The following is a 20,370-nucleotide window of genomic DNA, read 5'->3' as shown; positions in this document are numbered from 1 at the left end:
ATCAGGAAAAACCCGCGTTCATCACCCACCAAAGGGATGTATTGCTACAGGGTCATGCCTTTTGGACTAAGAACGCAGGAGCTACTTATCAAAGGTTGGTGACAAAGATGTTTAAAAACCAGCTTGGCAAATAAAATGGAGGTATATATAGACGACATGCTGGTCAAGTCCAAAAGGGGAGAAGATCACATCGATCATTTAAAAGAAACTTTTGGCATACTCTGACGGTACAGAATGAAGCTGAACCCAAAACAATGTGCATTCGACGTAGCCTCGGGAAAGTTCTTGGGTTTTCTAGTATCACAGCGAGGGATCGAGGTCAACCCCAACCAAATCAAAGCCATCGAGGGGAAATCAAAACTGTTGACCACCAAGAAACAAGTCCAAAGGTCGACCGGTCGCATCGCCGCTCTATCGAGGTTCATCTCGCGGTCATCAGATAGGTGCCATAAATTCTTCGGCATACTCAAGAAAGATAGAGACCTTGAATGAACTTCCGAATGCGTCCAGGACCTGCGAGAACTAAAGTCATACCTATCATCTCCGCCTCTACATTCAAATCCCGAGACGGAGGAGCGTCTCCTCTTCTATTTGGCCGTACCCGAGGTAGTTGTGAGCGCAGTCTTAATTCGAAAAAACAAAGGTATGCAATCTCCCATCTATTACATTAGCAAAACACTTGTCGACGACGAGTGAGGTACCTGCACCTCTAAAAATTGGCTTTGGTTTTAGTCGTAGCTTCACGAAAGCTTAGACTATATTTCCAATATCACCCTATCTCGGTCGTCATGACCTTCCCCCTCAAAAGCATTTTACATAAACCCGAACTATCGGGAAGGCTGGCCAAGTGGGCCATCGAGTTGAGCGAGCACAATATCACTTATCAGCCGCGAACGGCGATAAAGTCACAAGTACTCCCCGACTTCGTAGCCGACTTCAGCGTAAAGACAACGCTTGAAGTCGGAAGGGAAGCCGTCTAAACCTTCCTCCAAACACAAGACCTCTGGGTCCTATACATCGATGGTGCATCCAACGCGTCGGGGTCTGGATTGGGACTCGTACTCGAAGTCCCAACATACGAAGTAATTCGCCAATCCATAAGGTGCCCGGATATAACTAACAATGAGGCCGAGTATGAGGCTGTAATTACAGGTCTAAGGCTAGCACTCAAATATGGATCAAAAAGGTTGAACTTGCATTGCGATTCCCAGGTCACAGTCAATCAAGTCACGGGGACTTTCCAAATCAAGGAACAAAGGTTGCAAAAGTACCAGACCAAAATCTGCAAGTTGCTACCCAAGTTCGGCGAAATATCAGCTAGACCAAATCCCACGGGCACGGAATATCGAGGCAGATGGCCACTCTAAACTAACCGCAGCCACCAAAAGCATCGCAACCGGAGACAAAAATGTGGTCCACCTCCTCAACTCATCATTAGACCAAGTCGAGGTAAGAACCATAAACCTAACTTGGGATTGGCGCAATCGTATTGTCGCATACTTGCAGGATGGCATGCTCTCTAGCGATAAAAAGGAGGCCAAGAAACTAAGAATGCAAGTGGCCAGGTACAATATCCTTCGCAGTGATCTGTACAAGAGGAATTACGGCAGCCCTCTGGTGAAGTGCTTGGGCCCGAACCAAACTCAGCGTGTCCTCGAAGAAGTTCACGAAAGCTATTGTGGGGCTCACTCCGGCAACCGGGCACTGGTCAGATGCCTCATACGGGCAGGATATTACTGGCCAACCATGAAAAGGGATGCCGCACACATTTTAAGGCGATGCGAGCAGTGCCAAAAGTATGCCCCAATGATTCACCAAGCAGGAAAACATCTCCACTCAGTCATATCCCCTTGGACATTCATCAAATGTGGAATAGATATCGTGGGGCCCCTACCAGCGGGGCGAGGTAATGTACAATTCCTTTTGGTTTTAATTGACTATTTCTCTAAATGGGTGGAAGCAGGAGCATTCGCCCAAATACGAGAACAGGAAGTAATCACCTTTATATGGAGAAACACGATCTGTCAATTCGTCCATCCTAAAGAAATCAGTTGTGACAACAGACCCAGTCACAGGAAAGAAAACCACCGAATTCTTTGAGAAATGGCATATCAAGAGGATACTCTCGACCCCGTACCACCCCGCTGGTAACGGACAAGCAAAATCATCCAACAAGTCAATACTAAACATCATGAAGAAGAAGCTCGAAGACACCAAGGGACTGTGGCTAGAAATACTACCAGAAGTATTGTGGGCCTACCGAACAACTTCGAAAATAAGTACATGAGAGATGCCCTACTCTTTGGTCTACGGGACCGAGGTAGTAATATCAGTCGAGGTAGGAGAACCCAATCTAAGGTACTCTCATGAGAGCATCACGAGTAACGATAAGAGTAGAAGGCAAGAACTCGACGAAGTTGACGAACGAAGAGATATGGCCTACATAAGAATGGTCGCCCAAAAGTAACAAGTAGGACGCTATTACAATAAGAAAGAAAAGGTCAGGCCGCTCAAAGTCGGGGACTACATACTGAAAGCTAAAACTCAAGCGGAAAAAGATCCCAGGGAAGGTAAGATGGGAACAAATTGGGATGGTCCATATAAAATCACAACCGAAGCAAACAAGGGTTAGTTCTAATTAGAGACAATGGAAGGAAAGCTACTACCAAATAATTGGAATATCAGCCACCTTAAATGCTTCAACTTCTGAGAGAAAAAGCGTCCCTCAAGCCGTTCTCTTTTTTCCCTCACTTGAGTTTTGTCCCATTTGGGTTTTCTCAAGGAGATTTTTAACAAGGCGACGAAGGGAACGTTTCAAGTCGAAGTACACTAAGGTAGGGACATGGTTATTATTTAATTGCTCGACCTCTCACTATTCTCTAGATTAACCAATGAAGGGACTAGATAGACCGGGACTGGGATTGGAATGCCAGCCAATACCCAAAAATCTGTAGATTTCTCCAAGTATGTAACAAAAGCAACAATGTCAAGTCAATAAACTTTACACTTATCAGCATGCCTTCCTCGCATTCAGGTTATGTTCGACCTTGCTCGAACTAACACTTACCGACCCTCGGCCATAATTAAATTCAGGTTATGTTCGACCTTGCTCGAACTAAAACCTACCAGCCCTCGGCCATAATCAAATTCAGGTTATGTTTGACCTTGCTCGAACTAACACTTACCGGCCCTCGGCCATAATTAAATTCAGGTTATATTTGACCTCACTCGAACTAACACCTACCGTCCCTCGGCCATAATTAAATTCAGGTTATGTTCGACCTCGCTCGAACTAACACCTACCGGCCCTCGGCCATAATTAAATTCAGGTTATGTTTGACCTTGCTCGAACTAACACCTACCGGCCCTCGGCCGTAATTAAACGTAGGTTATGCTCGACCTTACTCGAACTAACACCTCCAGGCCCTCAGCCATAATTAAATTCAAGTTATATTCGATCTTGCTCGAACTAACACCTACCGGCCCTCAGTCGCAACTTAAACCAAAGGTTATGTTTGACCTCGCTCGAACTAACACCTACCGGCCCTCGGTCACAACTTAAACGAAAGGTTATGTTCGACCTCGCTCGAACTAACACCTACCGGCCCTCGGCCACAACTTAATGAAAGGATGTGTTCGACCCCACTCGAACAAATACCTATTGGCCCTCGGCCACAATTTAATGAAAGGTTAGGACCAAATAATTCGACGCCCTCGGCCATATCTCAACACGCAAAAAAGGAAAAAAGGAAGCAAACAATGCGTAATCGGCTCCAAGGCCATGGCCAGCAAAAGACAACACCAACAAAAGAAAGAGCAAAGGCAACCAAACAAAAGAAGCAAAAAACATACAAGTACAAAAAATAAACCACAGGAAAGGAAACAGATGCAGAGAACAACTTTGGCATTTCATACTTAAAAACATTTTTACAAAGGCTCGTGAAGACGCCGGCAAAAATACACAAAAGTTTACAAATAAAAAGAAGAAGAAAAACTATTGATCACCACCATCTTGATCTTCTGCGCCTTCACCGCCTTGGCCACCGATTCCCTCGCCATTTTGGTCCCCCTTGCCACCATCGCCTTCGCCCTCCGGATAAGCGGTATACAGCTCATGGGGATGATACACCACTGCCAAGGGGGCATACAGCTCCCCTCACCCGACTCAGAAGGCATGTTAGACATCGTCCTCAGCAAGAGAGAAGGGTTTCGAAAGAAGAAGAAGAATAAAGAACGATATAAGTCTCATAAATAAAAGAAAAGAAGTGCTCTGCAAAGGAAATAAGATAAGCTGGTGCTAGAGGAGAAGAAGGAGTTTGAAAAGTCCCAGAATCGAAAAATCTTCCCCTATTTATAAGTTTGGGAGACACCAGAATCGAAACCATGTGGGACATAATTAGCACGAAAATTGAACCGACAGAGCCAATCAAGAGTTCCACCTGAATCGATGCAATGCATCGGGAAACGATGTCATTATGACGCACGATGCCATGACGTCACCTCTTCTCTTGGCCCAGATAACCCCCAACTAGCTTCCCCGTCAATTTGATAAATTTAAAATATACGGACCCCAAAAAGCCACATAGTCCTATCTCCACGACCACGACCCCTGCCAATTATGAACGATATTGTTCGCTCATCGACCTCGTATGTGGGCACGACCTTAATATGCGGAGGGGACTAACTGTATGGGTTAAAATATGCCCTTAGAATATTTAAGACGAGATAATACTAAGGGAAAAATTCTCAAGTTGTCGTTAGTCGAGATGGCCAAAGAAGCAGCAAAATTCGTAGTCGAAGAATCGACGAGAGTCGTAGTCGAGATGTCAACAAGGGTCGAGGTCGAGTATCGTTGATAGAGCTGTAACGGCTAGTTTTCAAGATAAGATATTAAAAGAAAATATTCTAGTGGATATTCTCTACACTTGTAATATTAGGGTTTCTTAGGAACATGTCCTACATATATAGAAAAAAGAGACAATGATAGGGCATGTGATATTCATTTGTAAAGAACGCACTTTGACTAAAGGATTTTCTCTCTCTTGCTAAGATACAAACACCACATTTTCACTAAGATTCTTGTCAAGACTTTTCCATTAGATTCGAGAATAACTTGAAGGATTTAAGGATTTGTCTGTCATTCGTCATTGTCAGGAGGAACATCCACATATTCCATCCTTTATTGGGTGAATCATTCCCCTAAATTACTTAAACGATATTTATTGCTATTTATTATTATTGAAAGTTACATTATTGCTCTTGCCTTCTAGAACAATTATTATATATTGTTGTTACTGCCTGACCGGATCCATCCACATTTATTGCATCTTTGAAAACTCTATCTAGGATATTACTGCTAACTAAGATTAATTTTTAATTACATAAATTTAATTATTTGAACCAAAATTTATATTTTTTGGTTAAACAGGAGGTGTGAAAATGGTGGATGGAGTAATAACTAATAAGAAAGAAGTAAACAAGAAAGAGAATAAGAGAAAAGAGGAAAAGAAAAACAATGAAATTTTAGGGTTTTCGCGTGCAATCATCAGGTGCAAGTACCACATCCTCAAAAGGTGGTATTAATCTTATTTCAAACAAATGTAGATGGGACTCTCGCAAAGTGCAATCGGTAAAGTGAGATAATATAAGGGCTAATTATGTATTATCCCAATAAAATACGTAGAAAACAAAGGCGATACTTCGACCCATATGCTTATCCTTCACCATCACAAGATTTCAAGAAATGCTCTGCTTATCCAGTTGTCCTATTTTGCGCCATTTTCCGGTTGATTTTTAGCAGTCTGAATCTCACACTCCAAAACTCCTCCTTTAACATTCCCCGTCCGTATCTTCCGAGTTTTGCATAAATTTATACTCCAACTGTTGATTTATTCTTCACTTTTCTCAGTGTTTTGCCGAATTGGATTGTTTTTTTTCTTCATGGTAGCTGTTACTGCTCAGTACCCATTTGGTATCTGCCCTCATTTCCATGGAAATTCAAGGCTAATCTCCCCTGAAACGGAGTTCTATTCTGTGAATTTTCCTCCCAGAATTGGATATTCAAGATTGAGTCTTCACTCAAAGGTACTTTTTTTCTCCTTTTTTTTTTCATTTGACATGTGGTGTTGAATTATTCTGGTCATGTACTTTTAGTTAGTTTGGAATTTGATGAATTAATTGACTGGGAAATCCTTCTGTAATAAATATGGAATTTTCTTGATTCTGTTAGCTTTTCGCTGTGAGGTTCAGCTTAACAAGAGTGTTGTTTGTGTGGGAAGAAGAGATCATAGTTGACCCTTTTAAGCCAGCTAAGTTGTGATGTACTTCTAGTTAGCTAAGCATTTGATACACATTATCCATGAGGTAGCAGTTGCAATCAGTTGCTGTTTTTATTGGGATTCCTGGTTGTCATCGCTCGATCACTTCCCTTTCCACTAAGTGATATGATTTCTTAGGGACCTTAGCGTACGATCTGGGGTGTTTCCCTGATCTTGACTTCATCATGAATAGGAGTATCATTCAGCATTTTGATAGAAAATGGTGGTGTAACAAGTTGGTGTTCTTGGTCAGAATTTGGTCTTGGAATGCGAATGCATCTACAGGCCTTTGTTCTTACCTATATTCCTAGTTGTTGGCCCTAGCCTCAGGCTAAACGTACCTTGTCCTGTGATTCAAGAGGGTTATCCTTCTTTGGGTAGCATATTAACATAGTACTAGTTACTTTTGAGAACACTTCTGAAGTAAGCATTATGAGGCTACTATAGTAAATGCAGCTAGTTGTTAGGAGCTGGTAGACCGCCCGCCAATAAGAATGAGGATAAATACTTTGTCTGATGAAGCAATGGATATTGTGGTTGGATGCCAGTGTAGAACAAAGTGGTTGGTGAGAGTAGTCAGGAATCCGAGCATAGAATCTTGTTCGGTGGCATGCTTTTATTATATCAGTGCTGAGAACAGTTTTCAAAAAAGAGAAAAACATATAGTGTGTCATCCCACACTTGTTGCCCCCATTCAATATAACTCTTGGAGAGCTATTTTATTCTACATTTCATGTATTGCGTTTTCTAGGACTAAATTAGAATCCATCTGTGTCTCTAAGACTCTAACGGTGATGTATACAACACAATAAAACACTCATCTCTCTATGCATATGCAGTTTTAATACTCAACGCCATTGCTTGCATATACCAAAAGCTTTTGAGTAACTGTTGTGTGGTCTTCAACTCTTCTTATTGCAGGATCATGTTGCTGAAGTATATTCTTTACCATTTGACAGTGATTTCTCCGGTGAAAATGAGACAACAGCGATTCTTGATGCAATTGAAAGTCCCATGAACCTTAAGAATTTATCAACCCAGGTCAAATTATTACAAATTGTCCTCATCTGAGCCTTGAAAGTCAAGGAGCCATATTGGCTGACTACGACCAACTTGATGCAGGAACTGAAACAACTGGCTAATGAAGTTCGATCAGAATTATCCTTTATCATTGCAAAAGCTCAAAAACCTTCCAGATCCAGTCTCGCTGTGGTAGAGCTGACTGTTGCTATTCACCATGTATTTCATGCTCCTGTGGACAAAATATTGTGGGATGTAGCTGAACAAGTAAGATCCACTTGGTAATATACCAGAAATGGTAGATCATAATTGTTATAACCCCCAAACACCCCCTCTTTCTGTTGAATATTAATGGTGGAGAACCTTTATTGATTAGGGTTTCAGGTCTATAGTATTATGAGGATTGAACTTAGTTTGATAACATTTTTAATTATAGTATCTGCAATTTCTAAAATAACATGTGAAGCTAGGAAGTTATGCAACTCCAACACTTAGGACTCATATATAAGATGAAATAATCATGGTATAAAATTTGGTATTGCTTTATCCAGCATTTGGTTTGTACTCCGAATCTTGCATAGTTAATCTTGGTAAAATTTAAAACACCGCTTGGTTTATTATTTTATGCCTAATATAGCATGGGATAATAATACTTGGATTAAACGCAAAAAGGACAAAATTACCCTGTCTTTTCCTCAAACCCATCATCAACATCATATATATCCCATTTTTAGTACAAAGAACAAACACCTAATAATAGCTACATTACACTCCATGTATTATTAATCCCTGCACTACTAATCCCTGTATTACAACCTGCATAAAGAACTGTTTAGGTTCCAATTCGAGAAAGTTTTCTTATGGTAAAAAAGTTTGTATTTTGACATTTTGGGTAGACATATGCACATAAACTTCTCACTGGAAGGAGGCAAATGATGCAAACACTTGGAGATGGCCATCCTGTGTCACCACCAGATTTTGAGAGCGAATTTGACCCTTTCGCAGCAGGGCATGGATGCAACAGCATATCTGCTGGACTTGGTAGTGTCCATGCTTCTACTTTTCCCTTTCTCAGCTAAGAATATCTTTCCTTTGCTTCTTCAATTATTTCTCGGAAATTCCTGACCACTGAAGGTTACTATAAGAAGTTCTTATTTTAAAATTTAATTCTTGTTACAACTTACTGCATTAAAAGTTGCCCCCATAAATCCATCAAAAATTCAAAAAGTTGTCCAGTTTTTATTCAGAAAAAGATCAATATAGGTGATACCTAGAAGTTGGGAATAGTTTTTAGACTTGTTAGAGAATTCTGATATTATATATATATATATATATATATATATATATATATATATATTCAACTCCTTTTCACTTCGACTTTTATTTTATTTTGATAAGACGATGATATGAGTTGTGCTTGAAGAAAGAAGTGAGGATTCATATACCCGAACCCAACTTGTTTGGGACTGAGGCGTAGTAGTTGTTGTTGTTGTCCAGTTTTGATTCGTATGATATTCATCAATCATGTAATATAGATACTTAGACTAGAGTGTCACCTTTAACAGGAATGGCTGTTGCCCGTGATTTTAAGGGGAAGCGTGATCGTATAGTGGCAGTGATCAACAATGAAACAACTATGGCTGGCCAAGTTTATGAGGCAATGAGCAATGCGGGATATTTGGACTCAAATATGATTGTGATATTAAATGATAGTCAGCATTCGTTACACCCAAAGCTTGAGGAGGCCTCTAAGACACCTATTAATGCTTTGTCAAGTACTCTCAGCAAACTTCAGTCAAGTAAATTTTTCCGGAGGTTTAGGGAACTTGCTAAGGTATTTCCCTATTATATTTACAAAAGTAACAAAATGCCCCTACCCACATTAAACAGGAAAAAGTTGGGCCAACTGCAAAATCCTTATTTGATATACATGTTGCACAAGTACTATGCCTTTTTCAAGCACCACAAAGAAGAAATCAGAAAATTAAAACATGCAAAAGCTTTATGTTCGATGAGGACTGAATTTAACTGCCAACCCTAATCAGCAAGCCGAAAAACTTTCTCCTTTCTCTAATAATAAGGTAGCTCCAACCTATGCAAGGGGGTCGTTAGATTGCCGCTTACTAAGTGCTGGTTCTATCCCGGCCAAGCAACCAGGTTCCTTTGAGTAAGAAAAAGGTACTCTTCCCACATTTGGTGACTTCCCTTCTGTGTAGGCTACCTAGCAGAGAAGAGAAAAAGGAAAAGGACAAAAAAGGGGAGAACAAAAGAAAGGAAAAAGCACGGCTTTTCTTCCTCGAACTTAATTTTCATAAAGAGAGCAGATAAACTTAATGTGACTTGCAGGTAAGGTTTTTAGGTTTAGGCCAACATTATACGTCAGTTAACCCACAAAATTAACAGAATTTTTTTCCGGTTTCCACCTTCTGTTTTAGTAGTTCTGCATTTCAGTGAGGTCAATGTTGCAGCTCTATGCTAGTAAATCTGAGAGTTTGTGGTAGTATATTGACTTGCTGATTTTGACAGGATAGTTTATATCGGGAATATTATCTTCATTTTCCCTTTTCCCTTTTCTTTTGTTGTAACTTATTGAAATTTATCTCTTACTTATCAAAAAAACTCAAAAATGGTAATTGGTTTTGAGTTTGTTTTTGACATAAATTGTCTCCACAGGCATGCTGTGAAAGACCTTTCAGGAAGTGTCTGGTGTTTTTTTGGGCGCTTGTGCCAGCTATTTATGTACAGTATATTTATGAGATGATATTGAAGCATATTTTTTTTCTTGATTCTTTATATTGAAACATAATTAATGTTACTTCATTGAGAAAATTTTGTAGGTGTTTATCATGTTGTCCTTGTTGTTCTGTTTAATGCAATTTTACATGGATTCATCAAAATTTGTTTTTGAGTATCCATGTCGAACGGTGCAAGGCGTGTGTATTTCGTGCAGTCTTATCAAAAATTAACTAAAACTTAGCTATGAAACTAGACGTACCCATGCGGTTACTTACACCCATGCCAGATACGTACGTGTAGAAGAGTCTATTGGACTTATGTTACAAAAGATTGGTTGCAAGTAGTGATTAATTTTGTTATCTCTGATGAAGTTATAGTGGTAAAATTCTATTCTTGTGGTGTATTTCTACTATGATCATAATCCCGATATCCGCTGCTTTTATAGGGATTAACTAAGAAATTTGGGAAAGGCATGCATGAATGGGCTGCCAAGATTGATGAGTATGCACGTGGTATGATTGGCCCGCCAGGATCAACCCTCTTTGAAGAGCTTGGCCTTTACTATATTGGTCCTGTTGATGGACACAACATTGAAGACCTAGTATGTGTTCTGAATGAAGTGGCATCTTTGGATTCAATGGGTCCTGTTTTAGTTCATGTTATAACCAAGGAAGAGCTAAAAGTAGGAGACAATCAAATGAATGCCGGCGAAAATAAAATAATGGAAGGTCTAATCCTGATCTCCTATCCTTTTCCTTTCTTTGACACTAATGCCGATATAGTGGGAGCAAAGTTGATACAATCTCTTATATTGTTGGAACTTCTGTGTTTTTCTGGATAAATGTTGATCCAAAAGGAGCTTAGCTTTAGACTGAGTTTGCTTCAAGGGGTCTCAGAGCAAGCTCAATCCAGAGTTGGGTGTGCTCTTAACAGGAAGTTCAACATGCTTATTTCACTCTTTATGGCTTTATATGTATATACATATATCATATTCATCAATTATTTTGTATTACATTATTTTAATACTATATAATTTGAAAGACATCTTTCCGTCTAGCTTTGGATCTATAGGTTTTCCAAATAACGGTTGAATAAAATCCTGATTGTCTTCAACGTTTATATCAGTTTCAAAGTAGATTTCTAGTAAAGGTCAGGTAAGATCTCACCCTATCTTCACATCTCAAATCGACCTTTATTTCTATCAAAAGTAATTTGAATTTATGCCTTTCCATATATTTGAAAGTGTATGCAAGTACTGTGAGGTGATGCTATAACACTTAATGGCTGCGGCTACTACCTGCCCTACCTTGACCTCCAATAAATTTTTCCTGAATGAAGTTCATAGAAAAATCAAAATTTGGGCATAAATGATTTGTTGTAATCTAGCACACATGGTGTGGTAGTGGTCATTGAAGTGGGTGCAAACCTTGGAGACTAGGGTTCAAATCTCAGCGCTTGGTGATTTCTTTTCATCTGCCTAAACCTTGGTGGGTAGAGTTACCCGGTACCTGTGATGGTAGGAGGTAGCAGGTAGCCAGTGGAATAGTCGAAGTGCACTCAAAGCTAGCCCCGACACCACCGTCATCACCAAAAAAAGAAAAAAAAGAAAAAAAATTTATTGCAATCTGTTTCTGGCCAGGAAGCAGATCCGACTAGGAAGCTGATAGCTTTCCAATTTAATTTTGAGAAATGTTGAGAATATAGTAGCAAACTTAATCTGAATATCAGCTAAAGTATTATTTTTGATAATCGAGAAATCCACGAGGGTTAGTGGCGCACCGTTGGAAACTCACTGGATGATGACATCTATGTGTTATCACTATAAATGGTACTAATGGTTCAACTTTTTATGGTTAAAGCAGGTGCATCTAGCTCAGATACCATACGTTGTGGCACTCGTACATATAGTGATTGCTTTGTAGAGGCCTTGATATCAGAGGCAGAGAGACACAAAGATATTGTAGCTGTTCATGCAGGCATGGGAATGGAGCCTTCTCTTCACTTGCTGAAGAATGTCTTTGCAGAGAAGTTCTTTGATGTTGGAATGGCCGAACAACATGCTGTGACATTTTCAGCTGGATTGGCATGTGGAGGGCTGAAGCCATTCTGCATTATTCCTTCAGCTTTTCTGCAAAGAGCCTATGACCAGGTCTCTCTCTCTCTCTCTCTCACACACACACACACAGAGTGCGTACACACACAAAAAAAAACTAGCACACTCACAGAGGATAAAGAATTAGACAAATGTCTTTGTGAGAAAGCACGAGAAAATTATATTATTGATAGCACTTTTCAATATAATACAAAAAGCTAGCTTTGCTCTACATAGTACACATTACTCCTATTCGAATGTGGGACTAGACTACTTATATACATAATACATAACTATCTAACACTCTCCCTCAAGCTGATGCATATAAATCATATGTACCAAGCTTGTTACAAATATAGCTAATACGAGGACCAATGAGGGACTTGGTGAAAATATCTGCAAGCTGATTATTCGACTTCACAAAGTTTGTAACGATATCTCTTGAGAGTAGATTATCTTTTCTTTGACGAAGTGACAGTCAATCTCAATGTGTTTAGTTCTCTCATGGAACACCGGATTTGACGCAATATGAAAAGCAGCTTGATTATCACACACCAGTTCTATCTAACTGATTTCTCCAAATTTCATTTCCTTGAGCTGTTGTTTGATCCAAACTAGCTCACATGTTTCCATAGTCATTGCTCGATATTTTGCTTCTGCACTAGACCGAGCAACTACATTTTGCTTCTTGCTCTTCCAAGACACCAAGTTACCTCTTACTAAAATACAATATCTAGACGTAGAACGTCTATCAGAAAGTGATCCTGCCCAATCAGCGTCTGTGTATCTAACGATCTGCTCATGACCTCGATCCTCGAACAACAGTTTTTTGCCCAGAGCTGATTTTATATACCGAAGAATTCGGACAACTGCATCCCAATGAAATATCAGATCTAGTCACCGTGAGATAATTTAATTTACCAACTAGCCGCTTATATCTTATAGGATCGCTAAGCGGCTCCCCCTGTCCTAGAAGAAGTTTAGAATTCGGATCCATCGAAGTGTCAACAGGTCTATATCCTTTCATTCATGTCTCCTCAAGAATGTCTAAGACATACTTCCATTGTGAGATCACAATACCTGAGTTAGACTGAGCGACCTCAATACCCAGAAAATGTGTCGGATCCTCAAAAAATGTACTAAATTTGGACGATCCGACACGCACCCAACAATATTTTTGAAGAGTCCGAGTAACATAGATAACAATACATGAGCTAGACTGAGCAACCTCAATACCTAGAAAATACTTCAGTCTGCCCAGATCATTAGTTTGGAAGTATTGAAAAAGATGTTGCTTCAAACTAGTGATACCATCCTGATCATTGCCGGTAATAACGATATTATCAACATAAACCACTAAATAAATACACAAATTTGAAGTAGAATGTCTATAAAACACAGAGTGATAAGCTTCACTACGAGTCATGCCAAACTCCTGAATAACTGTATTGAATTTACCAAACCAGGCTCGAGGAGGCTGTTTTAAGCCATAGAGTGACCGACGCAATTGACATAGAAGGCCACTAGACCCCCTAAGCAACAAAATCAGGTAGTTGCTCCATATAAACTTCATCCTCATGATCACCGTGAAGAAAATGTCCTTAATGTCCAACTGATAGAGGCCAATGGCGAACAACAACCATGGATAGAAAGAGACGGACTGATGCTATTTTAGCAACATGAGAGAAAGTATCACTGTAATCAAGCCCTAATATCTGAGTGTACTCTTTGGCAACAAGGTGGGCCTTAAGCCGATCAATCTGACCATCCGGACCAACTTTGACTGCATAGACCCAAGGACAACCAACAGTAGATCTGCCTAAAGGAAGAGGAACAAGCTCCCAAATATTACTCGCATGTAAAGCAGACATCTCATCAATCATAGCCTGTCGCCATCCAGGATGAGACAATGCTTCACTTGTAGACTTAGGGATGGAAATAGAGGACAAAAAAGATACAAAAACACAATGGGGTGATGACAGACGATGATAACTCAAACCGACATAATGCGGATTAGGATTTAGTGCGGACCGTATACCTTTCCGAAGTGCAATCGGTGGGCTAGAGGAGACAAGTCCGCAGTAGGAGCAGGGTCAGGTGCAAAACGTGAATCAGTTGGGCGTGATGCTGGGCGTGGACGACGATGATAAGTCAAAAGTGGTATTCTTGTGGCTGGGGATCTAGGAGGAGCAACACTGGATTCCTCAACGGTTGGTATAGGTAAGACTTTTGTGGCTGAGGATGTAGGAGGAGCTATGGTAAACTCCTCAAGAGTTGGTATAGGTAAGACCTCAGATGTATCAAGGTGGTCAGAAGAGGTAAAGTAAGGTCTAGACTCAAAAAATGTGACATTAGTTGACATAAGGTACCTACGAAGATCAAGTGAGTAGCAACGATATCCCTTTTGAACTCGAAGAATACCCTAGGAAAACACACTTGAGAGCACGAGGAGCTAACTTATCTTTCTCGGGAGCGAAGTTATGAACGAAACATATGCTCCCAAAAACACGAGGGGGAGGAGAGTATAAGGATGACTGAGGAAACAATATTGAATGAGGAATCTAATTCTGGATGGAAGATGAAGGCATCTGATTAATCAAATAACAAGCCGTGAGAACTGCATTGGCCCAGAACACGCAACGGAACATGAGACTCAATGAGAAGTGTGCGAGCAATTTCAATCAGGTGCCTATTCTTTCTCTCTGCTATTCCATTCTGCTGAGGGGTATACAGATAAGAAGTTTGATGAATAATTTCCTGAGAAGTCATAAATTGTTAAAATCCTTAGATAAGTATTCTAAGGCATTATCACTGCGAAAGATGCGAATAGAAACACCAAACTGATTTTTTATTTCAGCACAAAAACTTTGGAATATAGAAAACAACTCAGAACGATCTTTCATTAGGAAAATTCAAGTACATCTTGAGTAACCATCAATGAAACTAACAAAATAACGATATCCTAAGGTTGAACTGACTCTACTAGGACTCCATATATCAGAATGAACTAAAGGAAAAACCGACTCCGCACGACTCTCGACACTACGCGGAAAAGTGGCTCGGGTATGTTCCCAAGTTGACATGATTCACAATCTAATATAGACAAACTAGGGTCTAGGCACCATCTTCTGAAGCTTGGATAAAGTCGTATGTCCTAAACATGTGTGAATTAGGTCTGAAGAATCTGTAACTGGACATGCAGTTGAGGGATTGAGTAAGTCAAGGTAGTAAACGCCTTGTGAATCACGCCCTGTGCCAATCGTCCGCCCCGTAGTGCGGTCCTGCATAATAAAAGAGTCATCAATAAAATATATACCACAATGGAGGGCACGAGTCAACCGACTAACAGATGCTAGATTAAAAAGACAGCCAGGGACATAAATAAGGGATTAGCTTGGCCAACTCATTTTGCTTTTGTTTTGACTCCATTGGCTAAAGTAACATTGGGAAGAGGCTGTGAATAAATAATATTTGACAAAAGTGACCTATTATCATAGATATGGTCAGAGGTGTCCGAGTCCATGATCCACGGTCCAAGAGTAGTAGATTGAAAAACACAAGCAAAGGAATTACCAGCACCAGAAGTATTAGTCTGAGCAACAGAGGCTACTTGTGGAGATGTCTGCTTACTTGTTCGATACGGAAGGACTCATTATATTCCCCTTCAGATAAAGAAAACCTTTGGTTACCTGCACTTTTGGTTTGAGCAACATCGGCATTTTTAGGTGGCCGACCAATCAAACAGTAACACACCTCATGAGTATGACCAAGCTTATTACAATAAGAACACTTGGGTCGAGACCTTCCAAAACGACCACCTCCTCGTCTATTCTACATAGTCCGAGATGCCAGATTTTTCATTATCTGGGATGCGAGAACAGAGGAGTCAACTATTTGTGAGGAGATTACTGTGTGACTGGGCGCTACAACAAGGTGAAGTAATCGAGAGAATGGACAGTTGGACTAGCCAAAATCTGGTCACGTACTGAATCAAGGTCATTAAGAAGTCCAGTGAGTGTAAGAACTAGAAACATCTTCTGTCGTTGTTCTTGTTGCTTTTCAACACTAGCAGAAACTGGCATCAACTTCTCAAATACTTCATCAATGTTAAATGATCATTGTTGTATTTAACTTCATCAAATGCTTGTTTGTTTCCGCTTCCCCGCCCACTTTTTCTTTATATGCTATTTCTCCTTTTTTTGTTGTTAATGTTGGTTTTATGACATTGTTTGTCATTTTGATTTGGCTTGACTTCTTTTTGCAGATAAAAATCAGTGTCATCTAAAGTAGGAATGTATTTTAAGTTTGTTTATCAATATACAACGCCGTATTAACTTGTAAATAAATTAAGATTTCCAAAGTCTCAATAAATTGGTCTGCTGATTTTTGGTAAAATTGAGCTTGTTTTTCAATGTACAGCGAATATGTAAATAAATTAAGATTTCCAATGTCCGCAATGAATTGGTCAGCTGGTATCTGGTAAAATTGATTGCTGTTCTGTACTTGTCTGCAGTTTGATAGCTTCCAACTTCAATTTTATACCGGTTCAGTTAATTGACGACTCTTTTATATCTTGTACCGAAGAAATGTTTACAATTTGAGCATCAAAGTGTTCAGATAAACTACAATTTTCTAAAATTTTCTTCATGTTTTACTGGCATCCTTAGGTCATCCATGATGTAGATCGCCAGAAGGTTCCTGTGCGTTTTATTATTACAAGTGCTGGATTAGTAGGATCTGATGGTCCTACACAATGTGGGGCATTTGATATAGCATTTATGTCCTGTTTGCCAAACATGATTGTGATGGCTCCCTCTGATGAAGTTGAGCTTTCTCATATGGTTGCAACTGCCGCCCTTATTGATGACAGGCCAGTTTGCTTCCGCTACCCTCGCGGTGCCCTTTCAGTAATGGACCATTCCTCTGGTAGTGGAATTCCCATTGAGGTAATGTTTCGGCAAAGACATCTAGAAAATTTCTGACTCAGTTCATGACAATAGTAACTCAATAGTTTAGAACGCGTTTGGTTTGAATTGTTATCCATATATTACTTTAAGGTATGTGATATATTTAAGTCCTTTATCCAACAATCACTTGTTTGGATAACGTGATCAGTCTACATAAGACAATCAAACAAGCCCTTTGTATTTGAATTTAATTAGTTAGAGGTTTAGTCCACTTTGCTTGAACATTGCATTTATACGCTTCCTATTTGGTGGTCGAGGAGCAGGTTGGCAAAGGGAGAATACTTACAGAGGGTAAAGATATTGCTTTACTTGGCTATGGTTCCATGGTACAAAATTGTCTTAGAGCTCAATCTCTTCTTTCGAAGCTTGGTGTTGAAGTGACTGTCGCTGATGCAAGATTCTGTAAGCCCCTTGACATAAAGCTTCTCAGACACTTATGCAAGAACCATTCCTTTCTAGTTACGGTGGAGGAAGGCTCTATAGGAGGATTTGCTTCACATGTAGCACAGTTCATCTCACTTGATGGGCAGCTTGATGCAGGAATTAAGGTAAAATTTTATATCGTTTTTGAATCATTTTCTTCGATGGAAAGTTGGAAACATCAGACACATTTCCACAGTGGAAGAAGGATCTGTTTTCCAGTAACTCTTCTGACTCGTGTCTTACTAATATTTCATGGAATGCTAAGAATCCAGCCTAAACTTCTTTCTGTTCTTAGTGGCGGCCAATCACTTTGCCGGACAACTACATTGAGCAAGCATCACCAACAGAGCAGCTTGCTGTTGCAGGGTTGAGCGGAAATCACATAGCTGCAACTGCATTGAGTCTGCTTGGCCGTAATCGTGAAGCTCTTCTCTTGATGTGTTAAATTGTATTCCTTTGTTGTTGTAAAGTGTAAATATCTAAGGCGCTCTCATACCATCTTATGAAGTTTAGAAGGAAAAATACAGAATGTAGAAGGGGAAAAAGAAAAATATAAACAGAACATGAAAAAGTTTTGTGACAAGAAAAAAACAGTCTCTATTTCTGAAAATGGATGCAACAATGTGCCATAGAAAGAAAATGTGACCCCTTTTCCTCCTAGCTCCAACACCCCTCATCTCTTGAAGTTTTATTGACAAATCACTAGCTATTTAAAGAGGTATAATTTGCTGGTATTCCTGTAATGCCAAGTAGAGATGGAAAACAGAAGAAAAGAAAATTGATGAAGCTACTGCCTGTACAAGTGAAGTGATGAAAGCTAATACATGTGAAGAATTTTTGTAACTAAAAATTTCCAAAGTGTCATAATTCTGGTAAATATTAGAGCTGTCAAAATGAGCTTTGCTCATAAGGTTACTACAACCCAAACCTGCTAGCTTTACGGAGACATTTTCCATCGACGGAGAAAATGAAGGGAAAGTACCCGTTGTGTTCATTTATAAGTAGCTTATTACAAAAATTGGCAAATTCATAAAATATTACTAAAGTCAATTAGCTATTTGTAGCAAAAAAAATCAAATTTTTTCTTTCTTTTGAGTGGATATTATTAGAATAAATTGGGTACATCTTGAGGAGTTTGAATCTCAGTTTTGAATTGAAAATTCAAAATAGAAGATGAACATGAAAAAATGATATGCGTATCATTTGTGTATCACATATGTATCATATTTGTATCAAATGTGTATTACATGTATACTCGTGTGCGTGATACACGCGTGATACATGTTTGATACATGTGTCGCAGAAAAAAATTTTGAACTCAATTTTAACTATGAATTTTGATACAAAATCAGTCCAAATCACCTCCAATTTTTCTCAAATTTTTATATTGAATCATCTATATATTTTCAATGAATTTCAACTATACGCATTGAAAAGGTCATTTTTGCTTAGATTTTCGAAATCTTGTATTTTTTTAAAAAATATTTTATCACCTTGTTTGCTACCTCATCCATGAAATTTCCTTTCCGTCTTGCATCTAATGTTGTTGAATGCTGATCACACTTAAAAATATGGAAGGAGATCTTTGCGTGTGATTCTCGGAGAGAAAGAACCTTATTTATTTGGGTTTTCAATTTTTATATGCGCTTGACTAGTTTTAGCAAGTCTATGATTAATGACTAGAGTTTGAAAAATTAGGATTTATTTGGGACATTTTTATAAGATACCCGAAAATAAATAACTTCCCTCTCTAATGAACACAAGGCATTTTTCTCAGTAATTACTTTCAATGCTTAATTTTATATTACTTACTCGAATTAACATATAAACATTATAACTAATATTTAATATTCAAAAATTTCATCAAACACTCTGATATGTTGTAATTGTTATTGATCTTTAATATTTCTATTTATCAACCATACCAGAAAATACTTTTAAGAAAAATATTTTCATGAAAAATAACTTTTGTCATTCCAAAGTCCAAACATATCGAATTATCAAAGGTTCTTTTGCCCTTATTGGGCCTCTCTTGCTTTACAATCAACATTTTGTTCTATGAGCTATTTGCTCATGCAACTTTATGATCTTTTTGTGTAAACTGCACATTCCATTTTTATGATTTCCTTTTTCCATTTTTCCTTTCTCATGTACTTAGGTGGAGATACTTTTTTCCTGTTAAACTTCTATAAATTAAAAAATTACCCCTAAAGTACATCCAAACAGAAGTATCATCCAGTACCTATACCCAAAATTTAATTTTTCAAACAGAAGTATCATCCAAATTACCATTCACAGAGAAAAGTGAGATTTCTATGTCTTACAATCTATTTATGTATATATGTAGTTATAAGAGGTAGGAAATAACGAAAGAAGTAGCTCAAATGAGAATTGAGGAAAAAAATATGACAAAAAAATATACTAGTAGAAAAGTAAACGAACATTACAACATTAACATAAAACAAAAGGACAAGATTCTTATTTTATTCTTTCAATTTATTCAAATGAATTTTGTTGGACAACTCTCTTTATTTGATTGACTCCATGTTTGCATATCTGAGACTGACTACTTCTCCTTGATTACTCACGTCACATGCATAAAAGCAAGGAATAGGCAACAGATTATTATAATTCCATGTCATGGTATGTTTTTCCTTACCTAATAAAGTAAGGCAAAATACATGACTGAAACTTTACGAGCTTATATTTACCCTCATATTCTTGTTTGAAGTAAAATAAATACCACATGAGATTATCAGTCTCACAATGTGAAGTGCATTATACACGCGCCATATCGAAAATTATTTAAATTCTG

General features: G+C 38.8%; 1 protein-coding gene across 2 annotated transcripts; it reads left to right on the top strand.

The window, feature by feature from the left end:
* The first annotated feature begins 5,435 nt into the window (after positions 1–5,435).
* LOC107820860 (putative 1-deoxy-D-xylulose-5-phosphate synthase, chloroplastic) lies at positions 5,436–18,165 on the top strand. 2 transcript variants are annotated; one of them, XM_075246985.1, is made up of 10 exons: positions 5,436–6,084; positions 7,239–7,358; positions 7,440–7,604; positions 8,234–8,378; positions 8,903–9,171; positions 10,519–10,801; positions 11,936–12,222; positions 16,833–17,111; positions 17,396–17,680; positions 17,851–18,165. In XM_075246985.1, the coding sequence occupies exons 1-10, from the start codon at positions 5,941–5,943 to the stop codon at positions 17,998–18,000; spliced, it is 2,127 nt and encodes a 708-aa protein (XP_075103086.1). In that variant the 5' UTR covers positions 5,436–5,940; the 3' UTR covers positions 18,001–18,165. The 2 variants fall into 2 exon arrangements, with proteins under 2 accessions (XP_075103086.1, XP_075103087.1); XM_075246986.1 differs by lacking the exons at positions 8,234–8,378; positions 8,903–9,171 and having other exon boundaries at positions 5,481–6,084.
* Positions 18,166–20,370: the final 2,205 nt, after the last annotated feature.

The sequence above is a fragment of the Nicotiana tabacum genome, chromosome 23 (assembly GCF_000715075.1).
Source record: "Nicotiana tabacum cultivar K326 chromosome 23, ASM71507v2, whole genome shotgun sequence".
NCBI lineage: Eukaryota > Viridiplantae > Streptophyta > Magnoliopsida > Solanales > Solanaceae > Nicotiana > Nicotiana tabacum.
This window is presented reverse-complemented; position numbering and strand designations above follow the sequence as displayed.

Coding starts and splice junctions, on each gene's coding strand:
- LOC107820860 (XM_075246985.1), top strand. CDS start 5,941: ATGGTAGCTGTTACTGCTCAGTACCCATTTGGTATCTGCCCTCATTTC. Junction 7,359..7,439: donor TTAAGAATTTATCAACCCAG/GTCAAATTATTA, acceptor AACTTGATGCAG/GAACTGAAACAACTGGCTAA. Junction 7,605..8,233: donor TGTGGGATGTAGCTGAACAA/GTAAGATCCACT, acceptor CATTTTGGGTAG/ACATATGCACATAAACTTCT.